Below are 12,513 nucleotides of genomic sequence, written 5' to 3'. Positions count from 1 at the left end.
TTTTTTTTTTTTTTTTTTTAGATTTTATTTACTAGGGGCACCTGGGTGGCTCAGATTGTTAAGCTTCTGCCTTCGGCTCAGGGCATGATCTCCAGGTCGTAGGATCGAGCCCCCTATCCCCCTATGGGGCTCCCAGCTCAGCAGGGAGTCTGCTTCTCCCTCTCCCTCTGCCTCTCCCCCTGCTTGTGCTTGCTCTCTTTCTCTCAAATGAATAAAATCTTTTTAAAAAAGATTTTATTTACTTGACAGAGAGCACAGCAGGGGGAGAGGCAGAGGGGGAAGGAGAAGGAGGCTCCCTGCTGAGCAGGGAGCCCGATGTGGGACTCAATCCCAGAACCCTGGGATCATGACCTGAGACGAAGGCAGATGCTTAACCACCTGAGCCACCCAGGCGCCCCCACTTCATTGCATCTTAACAAAACAGCTGGCCCGAACCCCTCAAATGCTTGTGGAGCCTGCATTTTGAAAAAATGCTGTGTGTTTATAATTGTTGAATCTCTGTGATAGGTACATGAAAGTTCATTTTATCAACACCATTGTAAGTTCGAGATTTTCTGTAACACAAAACTGTGAGGGGGTGGTTGGTTAGACCTCAGCATCGGCATGGGAGGTGGGTAGCCGTGAGCTATTTTCTGCTGTCTTGCCCTGTCCTCCAAAGGCCTCTCCATAGTCACAGGCATTTCTACTCCAAAGGCCTCAAGAAACCCCATTGTATAAATACTAGTAGCTTCTCTTTCTTGGCATCTGACATTGTTATTTTCCAGATACTGGCCCTAGAACCCCATCCTGCTTCCCCGCCCCAATCACAGATCTCACGACCCCTCTGGCTTTTCCAGGCAGAAGGACTATCCCTTTGCCCGGCACTGGAGGTCCTGCCTTCCAACCTCCATACCCAGGACCTCTTAAAACCTCTCTCCTGGCCTGTAAAAGGGGGGATTATAAAGGTAGCCCATTAAATGAGTTAAGATATGGGAAGCACCTAAAACAGTGGTAGTTACATGTGGTCAAATGTTAGCATTTGGGGTTTTTTTTGTGTGTGTTCTTTTTAAGATTTTATTTATTTGAGAGCACGGGCAGGGGTGGGGGTAAAGGGCAGAGGGAGAAGGACAAGCACACTGCCCGCTGAGCGTGGAGCCATCTTCAGGGCTCTGTCCCGGGACCCTGAGACCATGACGCTCAACCAACTGACCATGACCTGAGCCGAAGTCAGACACTCAACTGACTGAGCCATCTAGGCGTCCCAAATGTTAGCATTTGTTATGTGTGACAGATAATTGTAGGAACAGCAATGGATACATTTCTTTCCCTTAGGAATCACGTCATGGTGGGGTCTAAAGACAGTAAAGTAATAAATCCATGTCTAACATAATGTTAGGGAGTGGCAAGAATTAAAGCCAAGGGCGTGGGGAGTGATGGGATGTGCTCTTTTATGCAAGCTGGCCAGGGAAGGCTACTCAGGAGGTAGCCTTTCAACAGAAACTTGAAGATAGTGATAGCGGGGGAGAGCAAGCCAGGAGGCTCTCTGGTGCGGAGGAATGGTTCCGCCATGGCACTCGGGCTGCCTTGCACGTCTCCACATAGGCCACGTAGGCAGGCTGATCTAAGTATTGGCAGAACGCCCTGTGATCCTCAGAACACAAAGCACAAGAGGCTTGTGAGGAACCGCTGTGAGGCCATTTCTCACTCCTTGTCTACCAAAGAGGCTGTCATGAGGCGGTTTTACATCACCCACGGATCTGGTCAGGTATGAGGCTTTCCATCCCTTTCCTCCCGACTTACGGCTGTAGAACTGCCTAGCATGGCATGAGCTCCTTAGCAACAGGGTGTCCTACCATCCGTGCTGCAGTCATCTGGCCCCTTTCGTTTTGGTGTTACCTAGAATGTGGGACACGGGCTGGCATCTGTGGCCAGCCCTGCTTTTGCTGTCTGTAAGTAATCTCTCAAACGAGGGCTCGTTTCCTTACTGACCAAATCTGTCCGCCTAGACTTGCCTTGACATCTGGGAGAGGAGAATTAGAGGCAGAAGGAAATGCAAGCAAGTGGAAAGTCCCCGAGGTGGGAGCTCATTTGGTGTGCGTGAGGAACAGCAAGAAGGTCAGGGTGGCAGGAGCAGGGGGAGCGAGGGCGCCAGTGGCAGGAGGTGAGGTTGGAGAAGTGACGGGGCCTGGTCCTTTTAGGCCTCACTGGCCGCAGGGAGGACTTGGGGCTTTTCTCTGAGAGATGGAGGCAGGACAAGGGTGTGAGCAGAGGAGGGCTGCGGGCTGGCTTGGGTTATAGCGGGACCCTCTGGCTGCTGTGAGAGCAGACAGGGAGGGCTGGGGGCAGAAGTAGTTGAGGCCAGCAATGGTGGTGGTGGCCGTGGACATGAAGAGGCGAGGTTGCGTTCTGGGTACATTCTGAAGGTGGAACTGACGGGATTTGCTGATGGGTCAAATGAGGGGAGGTGGGTGAGAGAAAGTACTTGTTACGAATACACACTAGAGGAGCTTACACAGAGCAGTTGGGGAGCTGGTGTTAGCGTAGTGGTTAAGAGCAAGGATTCCCAGAGCCAGGTGGTCCGGGTTCAAATCCAGCCCTAGCACTTAGTGACCGGCTCGGGGCAGGTCACTTCAGCTCTTTCCCTCCACTTCCCCATCTCTGACACGGCGTAATAGTACCAATTTCATAGGGTTGCTCTGAGGATTAAATGTTTTTCTGCGTCCGTAAAGTGCTTAGGACAGTGCCTGGCACAGAGCACTTGTTATTAGTAACATCACCGTAGGATGAGTGGAAGTGTTCACTAAGAGCCCAGGAGAGAGCGTTCCAGAGCCCAAGAACAGTTTGTGCAGTGTTCAAAGGATGTGCGAGAAAGCCAGCGTGGCTGGAACCTAACCTGATTGAGTAAGAGCAGCAAGGGGGAGAAGGTGGAGAGGAGGCCCGAGAGCGGCTCCTCACGGCAGCTGGCAGCCTTTGTGGATTTCGGGGTGGACCCTGCCAGTGCAGGAGGTCAAAAGGGACCCGAGGGGAGATCGAGCTGAGCCTTGGTGCCGGGGGTGATTAGAGAGGAGAGGGATAGAGCACTCATTGTCAGCACGGCTGGCTGGCTACCAGGGTTTGGTGGTTTCCGGTGTCCAGGATAAGAAAATGAGTCTAGTCCAACTTCTTGCCTGAGTCCAGATGCTAGTTCTAGTATCTTCTGCGTCTGTGACCATGGGTGGTAAACCCCTCCAGGGCTCACCTTCCTCATCTTCACAGCAGAGCTAAATGTCACACCTGCCTCACTAGGGTAGTCTGTGACAGTTATAGAAGATGAATGTAGTAAGAGCCTGGTAAATTCTGGCTGTCACCGAGACCGGGCAAGGCTGATCTCAGGAAAGCAAGGGCACCTTAATATTCGAAGAGCGATGCGATGCAGTTCAGTGTATTAGCAGAAAAAAGTGTGAAGAATCGAGGGCCGTGCCCATTTATCTATATTGCTGGGCAATGAGGTACCAAACCCAGGGCCCAGTCTTTCCCAGGCCCACAGTCTGGCCCCGAATCCTTCACTGAGTAAATGGAATTGAGATCTTAAGAGCAGAGTGACCCCAGTTCCAGCCCTGTGAAGTGATTCCCCCCACCTCTGAGTCAGTCACTGACCAGCTTCATTGGCCTTATCCACACATTCGGCGTCCAGAGCTGTGTGTATCTGGCTCCTTTTCGTTCAGGTTCCAGCTTCAATTCCTTTCTCATCCCCCTCCCTTCTCCCACAGCTCAGCAACACTAACCAAACTTCATGACTCAGGCCATGGAGAGTTATTACCATTAAGACTTTGGAGATTAGGAGAACTTTGGCTTCAGAGGCAAATGTTTTCCCGTCAGGAAATGGTAACATTTAAGTTACGAGCTTATGTCGCAACCCCCACTTGTCCCGTTTAGGAAGAAACTTCAGGGGTAAGGTAAGTGAAAAAGGACTCAGTACTCCACTTCCACCACGGCTCCACGGTTCCCATTTTGCTCTTTGGTCTTGATTCTCAGCATACCCTTGTCACCCCAAGCCAGCCAGGCTTTCCCTCAAATTGCACTGCTTTTTGTTCCTGATGATGGGGCCCGACTTCCGGTTTGCTGTCAGCCTGTCTTAGTAATGAGAAGTGGACACAGCCAGTGTGGCCCAGTGCTTACCTTTGCATTTCTAAACTAGGGGGTACCGAATGGGGAGCAGGCACATGAAGGAAAGAAGAGCCCAGGAAAGACATAGTCCCTGCCTGTTTCCGCCATTGCTCGAGTCGCTATTGTGATGTGGTGTTATCTCCAAACAGCTCGGGCTTACCGTCTTTTCTGTCCAAATCTGTTTGTTCATCTGGCTAGGGCCCTTAACCATCAATCTAACAGTAAAATAGCCCCAAGTCCTGTTAGAGTGAGTGGGACTTGTCCCCCATGGGCTTCAGCTTTTTTCTCTAGATGTCATGATTGCAACCAAGGTCACCGCCAGCCTCCACGAGCTGCCTCTGATGATTTGATATCCCCAGCCCTGAGACCCTTCTTTCCCCGCCCACTGACCTGCCTGCCATTCTTGCAGATAAATTCTGCAACTTTCTCGCCAAGCTCCCAGCAAACTGAAAGTAACTTCTGTCACCAATTTGTTCAAAACCCCCTTTAATTTTATTAAAGATTTTTATTTATTTATCTGACAGAGAGCACAAGCAGGGGGAGCAGCAGAGGGAGAGGGAGAAGCAGGCTCCCCACCAAGCAAGGAGCCCGATGCGGGGCTCGATCCCAGGACTCTGGGATCATGTCCTGAGGCGAAGGCAGATGCTTAACCTACTGAGCCACCCAGGTGCCCCTCAAAACCCCTTTTAAATCCAGTGAGAGTGTGTAAATATTTTAGAAAAAAATGCAAAACACAACAAATGCACGAAGTGGCTGTGGTTGTTAATTCACATTGTTTCTGCACCAGAACTACCTCTGGCACATGGATCTGTTACTGGGAAAAGTTCTTAAAACAACCGACAGTAGTCGACCTTTAGTGGGTATTTTCTCTTCTCCAGATGCTCGTCTAAGCTTTACAAGTATTAACTCATTTAGTCCTCCCTATAGCCCTGTGACGCAGTTTTTTTCAGATGAGGAGACTGAGTCACAGAGGATTTAAGTGATTTGCCCAAGATCGGAGCTCCTATTTGGCAGAGCCTACAGCAGTAGCCAAGTTATACTGCCTTCTGAAAAGTACTGTAGTACTTCTCAGAACAACAGCAAACAGTCATGCAACAGGTGTTGTGAACACGTTCCATGCATTAGCTCATTCCTACTTACAACAACCCTGTCATTAGGTTTTATCTAGTATCTTATAGCATTATAGGGGGTGAAATTTTAAAAATAATTTTTGAAATTTTTACAGAATATTGTAAAAACAACAACAACAACAAAAAAAATCAGTTCCAGCAGTTAAAAGGGTTAGTCTTGCTGGCATCCCTGACTTTCCTGTACTTTTTCCCCCCACCATGTTTCTTTGGAAGCTGAGTGGTGGTATGAAGGGGTGGGGCCCCTTCCAGGGAAGGTCAAAGTGTGAATGGAAAAGGCATTGGTCATAGCATCCTTTATGGCAAGAAAAAAACTTGGAAATAACCCCAATGCCGGTCACAAATAGGAGACCAGTTCAATAAAATGTCACCCTTGAACTCCCTGGGCTTCAGCTTTCCTCATCTGTAAGTGGGGGTAGTAAGGAGACCCACAACATTCAGTTACTAGGATTAAATGGATTAATACATGTAAATCACCAGTGTCCAGCATATTAGCCAATAAATGTTAGTGGTTACATGTTTGTGCAGTGAAAGTTTTTTAGCAATCATCAAATAGAAGGTATTTAAAAAGACATCCATAGGGGCGCCTGTGTGGCTCAGTCTGTTAAACATCTGCCTTTAGCCCGAGTCATGATCCCAGGATCCTGGGATCAAGCCCATCAGGCTCTCTGCTCAGCAGGGAGCCTCCTTCTCCATCTCCCTCTGCTTGCCACTGCCCCTGCTTGTGCTCTATCTCTCTCTCTAATTAATAAATAAAATCTTTTTAAACAATTTTAAAAAGACACCCACAGCTTAGTTACATGGACAAGGGAGGTGTTCTGTTGATACAAAACAGAGTAGACTATTTTTGTTAGCACACACAAAGTGCAATACCTGTTTTGGATGTGTCTTCTCATTTCAAGTGGCTTTAAAACTTAAGATGATTGTATATTACAAAAAATAGTGTGAAAAATAAAAGTTTTGAGTGTTGTGGCAGTTAATGGATGTTAGGATCCAATAGGAAGCTACTAAACTTTGTATTTCAATTTTCTGTTAATCCTGACCACATTGAGTAGTTAGAGGAGCACCTGGCTGGCTCATTTGGTAGAGCATGCAACTCTTGATCTCAGGGAAATAAATTTGAGCCCCACATTTGATGTAGACTACTTTTTTAAAAGATGAATAATTAAGAGTTGCAACTTCCTGTTAGAGTTGAAATAAGGATGGTTCAAATAGCCTCTTGGGATCCAAAGCCTGTTGTGCCTACTTACTGTCTTTTGCCTTTGGAGACTCAGGCCCAGACCAAGCTTCCTGGAACCATCCAACCCCACCCCCCACAGACACCCCCACCACAGAACAGACTCTTCTCATCTCAGGGTTGTCTGAAGGCCCGTCAATCACTTTAAGAACTGGAGAACAGCCTAGGAGCCTCTGCATGTGTGATTATTTTTGATGGTATGGCAAGTGATCAGCGGTGGTGATGGGGGGGGGGTCCCTCCTATGCTTCAAATCTTGCTTGGCCAAGATTGTGCTCCTAAGAATCAGCATATCCTACGGTTTCAAAAGAAAGTCGTATTTCTAATTTTTAGTGAGTGATTCATATATTCCCCCCTGTCTATCTGGCCCTTGGACATTATTCTTTTGTATACAAAAATAGCCATTAGGGACTGGGGGTGGGTAGAACTTAAGGGGTGGAGCCTCCATCCTGCGCCGGAAGCTACTGTTCCATAGCGCGCTTGCGTAGTTCTCCCACGCCCTGGGAAGGATTCCTATCCATTCGCTCTGTGCTTGGCAGCTCTTCCTGGCAGTAGGCGGCCATCTTGCCTGGAGCCTGAGAGAGGGAGCCGAGAGACAGAAGGAAAGGGCGACACTGGTTTCAGGGCCGCCCCGGGGGCCTCAAGAGCCGGAGGCAGCCCCGGAGGTGGTCTGTGATCCCGGGCCCTGCTCTTGAACCTGAGAAGGGAAGGCGGAGGGCGGGGGGAACAAGATGGATGGGGAATGCCAGGAAGGATTGCTAGACGGGAGGAGGGGCGTCGCTATGGTGACCGGGGAGGGGCGGGATCAGATCTGAATCGCTGTTGTGTCTTCCGGGAACTGCCCGGGAAGGGCAGGGCTGGGGTAATGACCATGCTAGCTGCCGGGTGGTATTTCGCGACGTCCCGGCGTCGAGGGACTCGGTGTCTACGGCAACGATCGTCTGGCAGAAGGGGCGGAATTAAATCCCTTCTCTTGAAACGCTGACATTCCAGGCCCTTGTCCTGCAGGCTCCCGCGGGCGGACACGCCAGAAGAGGAGGCCGGGGAATGGCCGCGGTGTGGCAGCAGGTCTTAGCAGTAGACGCGAGGTGAGGCGTGGGGTCGAAGCCCATGGGAGCGGAAGTTACTGTGGTGCATGCGCAATGGCGATAAGTGAGGCTGGGCGGAGAACTTGTCTTATGCGGCTGCGTGGGCAGGCCGGAGGTGAGCATGCGCAGTAGCAGGGTGTGGGGGCTTGCAGAGAGAAGGGCTGGCAAGAGGGTCGTAAAGAGCATGCTGGGAAAATGCTGTCAGATTTGCGCATGCGAAAGGAGTCTGTGCTGTCAGAGCCTTTGGGAAGGGGTCATGGAGCTCAGGCTGGTGACATCCTATTCCCCACCATTGCCCCCCTCCGCAGACTTCTCTTACCATCATCACTTCCCCAATCTGACCCCATCACCATCCCATACTGACTTCCACCATTGCCCCACTTTAACCCCCATCACCATGTCACCCTGACCCCTACTGTTGTCTACACTGACTCAGTCACCCCATACCAACTCCAACAAAGCTGCAGATGGCCTCCATTGTCCCCACAATGACCTCATCACCATGCCCTTTATTACTGTAGACCCACCTTCATCACAGCACCGCAGAGACCCCCATCACCACTGCTGATCACTTATCATCCTGACCCCTCACTGCCACACACCTCCCTCTCTTTCCCTATCCCCTGAGCTGATTGATTCCCTCTATCCTGTGCCTGCCGCCCGCCCTGCCTCCTGCCATCATAGGTACAACGCGTACCGCACACCAACGTTTCCACAGTTTCGGACACAGTACATTCGGCGTCGCAGCCAGCTGCTGCGGGAGAATGCCAAGGCTGGGCATCCCCCAGCACTGCGTCGGCAGTACCTGAGGCTGCGTGGGCAGCTGTTGGGCCAGCGATACGGGCCCCTCTCTGAGCCAGGCAGTGCCCGCGCCTACAGCAACAGCATCGTTCGCAGCAGCCGAACTACCCTAGACCGCATGGAGGTGAGCTCCTCCCCACACTGCCTGCCACGCACACCACCTGCGTCCATATACAGTCAGCAGACCTGTCGCGCACCTGCTCTGCAAGGCACTGTGCCAAGCTCTTAGGATAAGCAGAGGGCAGAAAGAGATAATATACGATAAGTCAATAAACAGACAACGGACAAGATGAACAGATTGATAAATAGGCAATAAACAAGATAAATAGGTTAATAGACATGCGAAACCAGATAAACAAATCAATAATTAACACGGTTTATAGTGAGGAGTGCTAAGATGGAAAAGTAAAGCAGGCTTGGGGGATAAAATGAGACCCATGTGGGGGACAGAGGGAAGCTGTTTCTGATGGGGACGATCAGGAAAGGCCTCTCTGAGGAGGTGATGGTTGAGCTGACAGGAATGAAGCAAGAGACGGCACTGAGTGGTTTTCGGGGAGAAAGTGTCCATTCTTTCTTCACAGAGCCTTTATCGATTACCCGCTGAGTGGGGAGCTAGTGCGGAGGCCAGCGCAGTCGTCCAGGCCATGGTGGTGGCGGTGGGTAGGCTGAGAAAGGATCTGGTTCTGGGTATATTTTGAAGACTCCAGACCTCACAGGTCCTTGAGGACTGTTTTCAAGATGTGCCCACCCTGACCCTCTGTCTGCAGGACTTTGAGGATGATCCACGGGCCCTGGGGGCCCGTGGGCACCGCCGTTCCGTCAGCCGAGGCTCCTACCAGTTACAGGCGCAGATGAACCGTGCTGTCTATGAGGACAGGTATGCACAGGGGCGGCTGTGAGCCAGGGGTTTGTAAGGGGGTGGAGGCCATAGGGCCCGAACGCTAGCACCTACCTCATATTACCCCCCACTCCTGTCGGGGTCCAGGCCCCCTGGCAGCGTGGTACCCACATCAGCGGCAGAAGCAAGTCGAGCCATGGCTGGGGACACATCGCTGAGTGAGAACTATGCCTTTGCGGGCATGTACCATGTTTTCGACCAGCACGTGGATGAGGCAGGTAAGCCAGCAGGTAGCGGGTCCCCTCACCACTCATTTGCCTGAACTGTGACAACCACTCAGTGCGTCCTTTTCTGGAACGCAGAATCTCTGACCCACCTCTGAAGGAGGAGTTGCCATCCCTAAACCTTTCCCCAAGGCCACAAGCCGTCTGCAAAGTCAAGTGCTCTGCAAGATCTCAAGTACTTGGGCTATCGTAAAAGGGCTCGGCAGCTCAAAAGAGGACTTTGCAGAAGGCTTCTGGGGTCCTGAGTTGCTTAGAAGAGTTCAGGGCCTTTGCTACAGAGAAATCCCCCTACAACGGGCAATGCAGGTTTTGCAAACCACCCAGACATTGGTAATTGTAAAGCGCGGGCTAATTTAGGGAGCTTTTGGCAGAGGGCCTTCTAGGGTTCCCACTTCTGTTCTCAGCCGAGGAAAGCCCTTTGTGGAGGCCCCTGTGCTTGGCACCGTGGGTCCCAGCCCCCAGCCCACACGGCAGAGCCTTTTATAAATGAAAGCACCTGGTGAGTGTGCCGAGTCCCACCAGTGGCTTCTTGGCATTGCAGTCCCAAGGGTGCGCTTCGCCAACGACGACCGCCACCGCCTGGCCTGCTGCTCCCTCGACGGCAGCATCTCACTGTGCCAGCTGGTGCCCGCCCCACCGACTGTGCTCCGTGTGCTGCGGGGCCATACCCGCGGTGTCTCCGACTTCGCCTGGTCCCTCTCCAACGACATCCTTGTGTCCACCTCGCTCGATGCCACCATGCGCATCTGGGCCTCTGAGGACGGCCGCTGCATCCGGGAGATTCCTGACCCCGATGGCGCCGAACTGCTCTGCTGCACCTTCCAGCCGGTCAACAACAACCTCACTGTGGTCAGGCTCCAGGGTCCCCGCTCGCTGAGGCCGGGGCTGCCGGGCCAGCAGAGCTGTCCCAGGGAGTCAGTGTGGGAGAGGGAGGGGCCCCCTCTAGTCCCTCTCCTCGGTCCTCTTGCTGTCAGACTCAGAGGGACATGGGTCAGAACAGAGACACCGTGCTCGGTGTGGGGTGGCCTTGCTGTGATAGACTCCAAGGGGGGACTGGTCAGGAGGCAGACCAGCTATCATTACCAGCCGAGGACGGCCCTGTGGTTTGCCTGTCATGGGGGCTGCTGGCTAAGGGGCAGCTGGCTTTTCTGGTTAGATGGCAAGAGGGGCTGGCTCTGAATGAAGGATCGCAGGCCTTGGTCACCTCCCGGTCTACCCACCACAGCCCAGCTGGGATTAGACTCCAGTACGAACCAGCTAGTTCCATTGACAGCAGCTCCATTATGGTCAGACCCAAGGAGGGACTGGCTGGGAGCAGGATGATGGTGTGCCGGTCTCACCCACAGGTGGGGAATGCCAAGCACAACGTGCATGTCATGAACATCTCCACGGGCAAGAAAGTGAAGGGTGGCTCCAGCAAGCTGACGGGCCGGGTCCTCGCTCTGTCCTTCGATGCCCCTGGCCGGCTGCTCTGGGCAGGCGATGACCGTGGCAGTGTTTTCTCCTTCCTCTTCGACATGGCCACAGGTAAGCAAGCCCCAGGCCTGCATCCGGGTGTTCGTGCTCCCGCCGTCCCAGCACACAGCACCCCCCCACCCCGCCCTGACTCTTGCTCCCCTCTCCCTCCGTCGTTCCAGGGAAACTGACCAAAGCCAAGCGTCTGGTGGTGCATGAGGAGCCCTGTGACCAGCATCTCCGCCGCTCTGGGTCAGCCGTGAGGCCCGGGACCTCGCTGCTCTCACTGCTTGCCTCAGCAAGCTGCTGCTCTACAGGTGGGCCTTCCTGTCCGCGCCGCTCGGGGAGCGGGCCCTGTCGCCCCCATCAGACTGGGGTGGGAGCCCTGGCTCCTGTCGGAACGGTAGCGCCCGAGAGCCTGTCTCCTCCATCAGCTCCATTTGAGTGAGCACAGAAGCCGGAAACCATGATGGCAGCAATGCTGCCCCCGGGCCCCGCGGAGGCACCGCATACAGAGCACTCCACTTAACCCCCAGAGCAGCGCCGTGCGGCGGGGCTGTTAGCATGCCCATTTTACAGATGAGCAACCTGAGGCCTCAAATCGACTGGGGCCCTCTCAGAGCAGTGGTCTGTTCCCCTTCCTTCCTTCCTTTTTTTTTTTTCTTCCTTGGTATTTTTGAGCGGAGGAATTTGCTATCCCCGCTCACCTATGACACGTTACCCAGATGCAGTTCTCGGCCTGGGCTGCCTGCTGGAATGACCTAAGGGCTTCACAAAGTCATGGCCAGGCCCCACTGCAAGCCAGTGATTTCAGAAGCCCTGCGGCGGGACCGGGCGCATGGGTATATTGAGAAGTTCCCCAAGCGATGTCCAGCCAGGCCCGAAGACCACTGCCCGACAGGATGCTTTCTATTCGACTTTTTTGTTTTTCTACTCTTTAAAAAAAATTCACACACGCACATTCACGTACGTGTGATTCTTAATCTAGGCCTACTCTCAAGCGCGGGGCTCTTTCCCCCTCCTCTCCTGCCTCTCCTCCCTCCTCGTGCCCCTTCGGCCAGGCCCCTGCTGCAGTAAAGCCTCTTCCCAGTGCTGCGTGCACCTTCCCGTATTTCCTTCTGTCCCCTGTAATCCGAGGCATGCACGCCCCCCATTTCGGAGGGAGGGCCTCCTTCTCTGTCCTTCTCCACGGCTGCTTTCCTCCCGGGCCACCGCCTGTGGAACTGCTCCCGGATGCCCTGCGGCGCCTTCGCTCATCCGGCCTTTCCAAGAGCCTCGTGTTTCCCGCAGCGCAGGCGCAGCCAGTTCGGTGGGCCCTGTGCCCTCCTTGTGCCCATCTTGACACCAAGCTCTCTCAGAGACCCCTAGAAAGAGATACTAGTGAATCTCACGGCAGAGGCTCCCCATTTCCATCGACAGGTACTTTGCAAACTGTCACGGGCGCAAGCGCCAGCCAGGCTCAATGGGTACCTGCCGTCGTCTCAAGACCAGACTTCGTGAACCTTGGAAAGAGCTCGGGCGCCGGGGTGGGGACACAGCCCCCCCGCTCTCCCCCCCCCC

General features: G+C 53.1%; 1 protein-coding gene across 4 annotated transcripts in view; it reads left to right on the top strand.

Moving 5' to 3' along the window:
- The first annotated feature begins 7,009 nt into the window (after positions 1 to 7,009).
- The window catches only part of WDR13 (WD repeat domain 13), a 9,718-nt gene continuing 4,214 nt past the window's right edge, over positions 7,010 to 12,513 (top strand). The window contains exons 1-7 of one of the 4 annotated variants that reach the window (XM_040632109.1): positions 7,010 to 7,152; positions 7,496 to 7,575; positions 8,260 to 8,500; positions 9,144 to 9,253; positions 9,362 to 9,492; positions 10,040 to 10,347; positions 10,845 to 10,977. In XM_040632109.1, coding sequence (XP_040488043.1) covers positions 7,535 to 7,575; positions 8,260 to 8,500; positions 9,144 to 9,253; positions 9,362 to 9,492; positions 10,040 to 10,347; positions 10,845 to 10,977 — 964 coding nt within the window. In that variant the 5' untranslated portion in view covers positions 7,010 to 7,152; positions 7,496 to 7,534. Of the gene's footprint in view, positions 7,156 to 7,283; positions 7,576 to 7,883; positions 8,501 to 9,143; positions 9,254 to 9,361; positions 9,493 to 10,039; positions 10,348 to 10,844; positions 11,026 to 12,513 lie in introns of those variants that run through there. The other 3 variants (XM_040632101.1, XM_040632114.1, XM_040632119.1) reach the window with 3 other exon arrangements.

Source organism: Ursus maritimus (genome assembly GCF_017311325.1).
Source record: "Ursus maritimus isolate PB19 chromosome X unlocalized genomic scaffold, ASM1731132v1 scaffold_X1, whole genome shotgun sequence".
In the NCBI taxonomy this organism is placed as follows: domain Eukaryota; kingdom Metazoa; phylum Chordata; class Mammalia; order Carnivora; family Ursidae; genus Ursus; species Ursus maritimus.
This window is presented reverse-complemented; position numbering and strand designations above follow the sequence as displayed.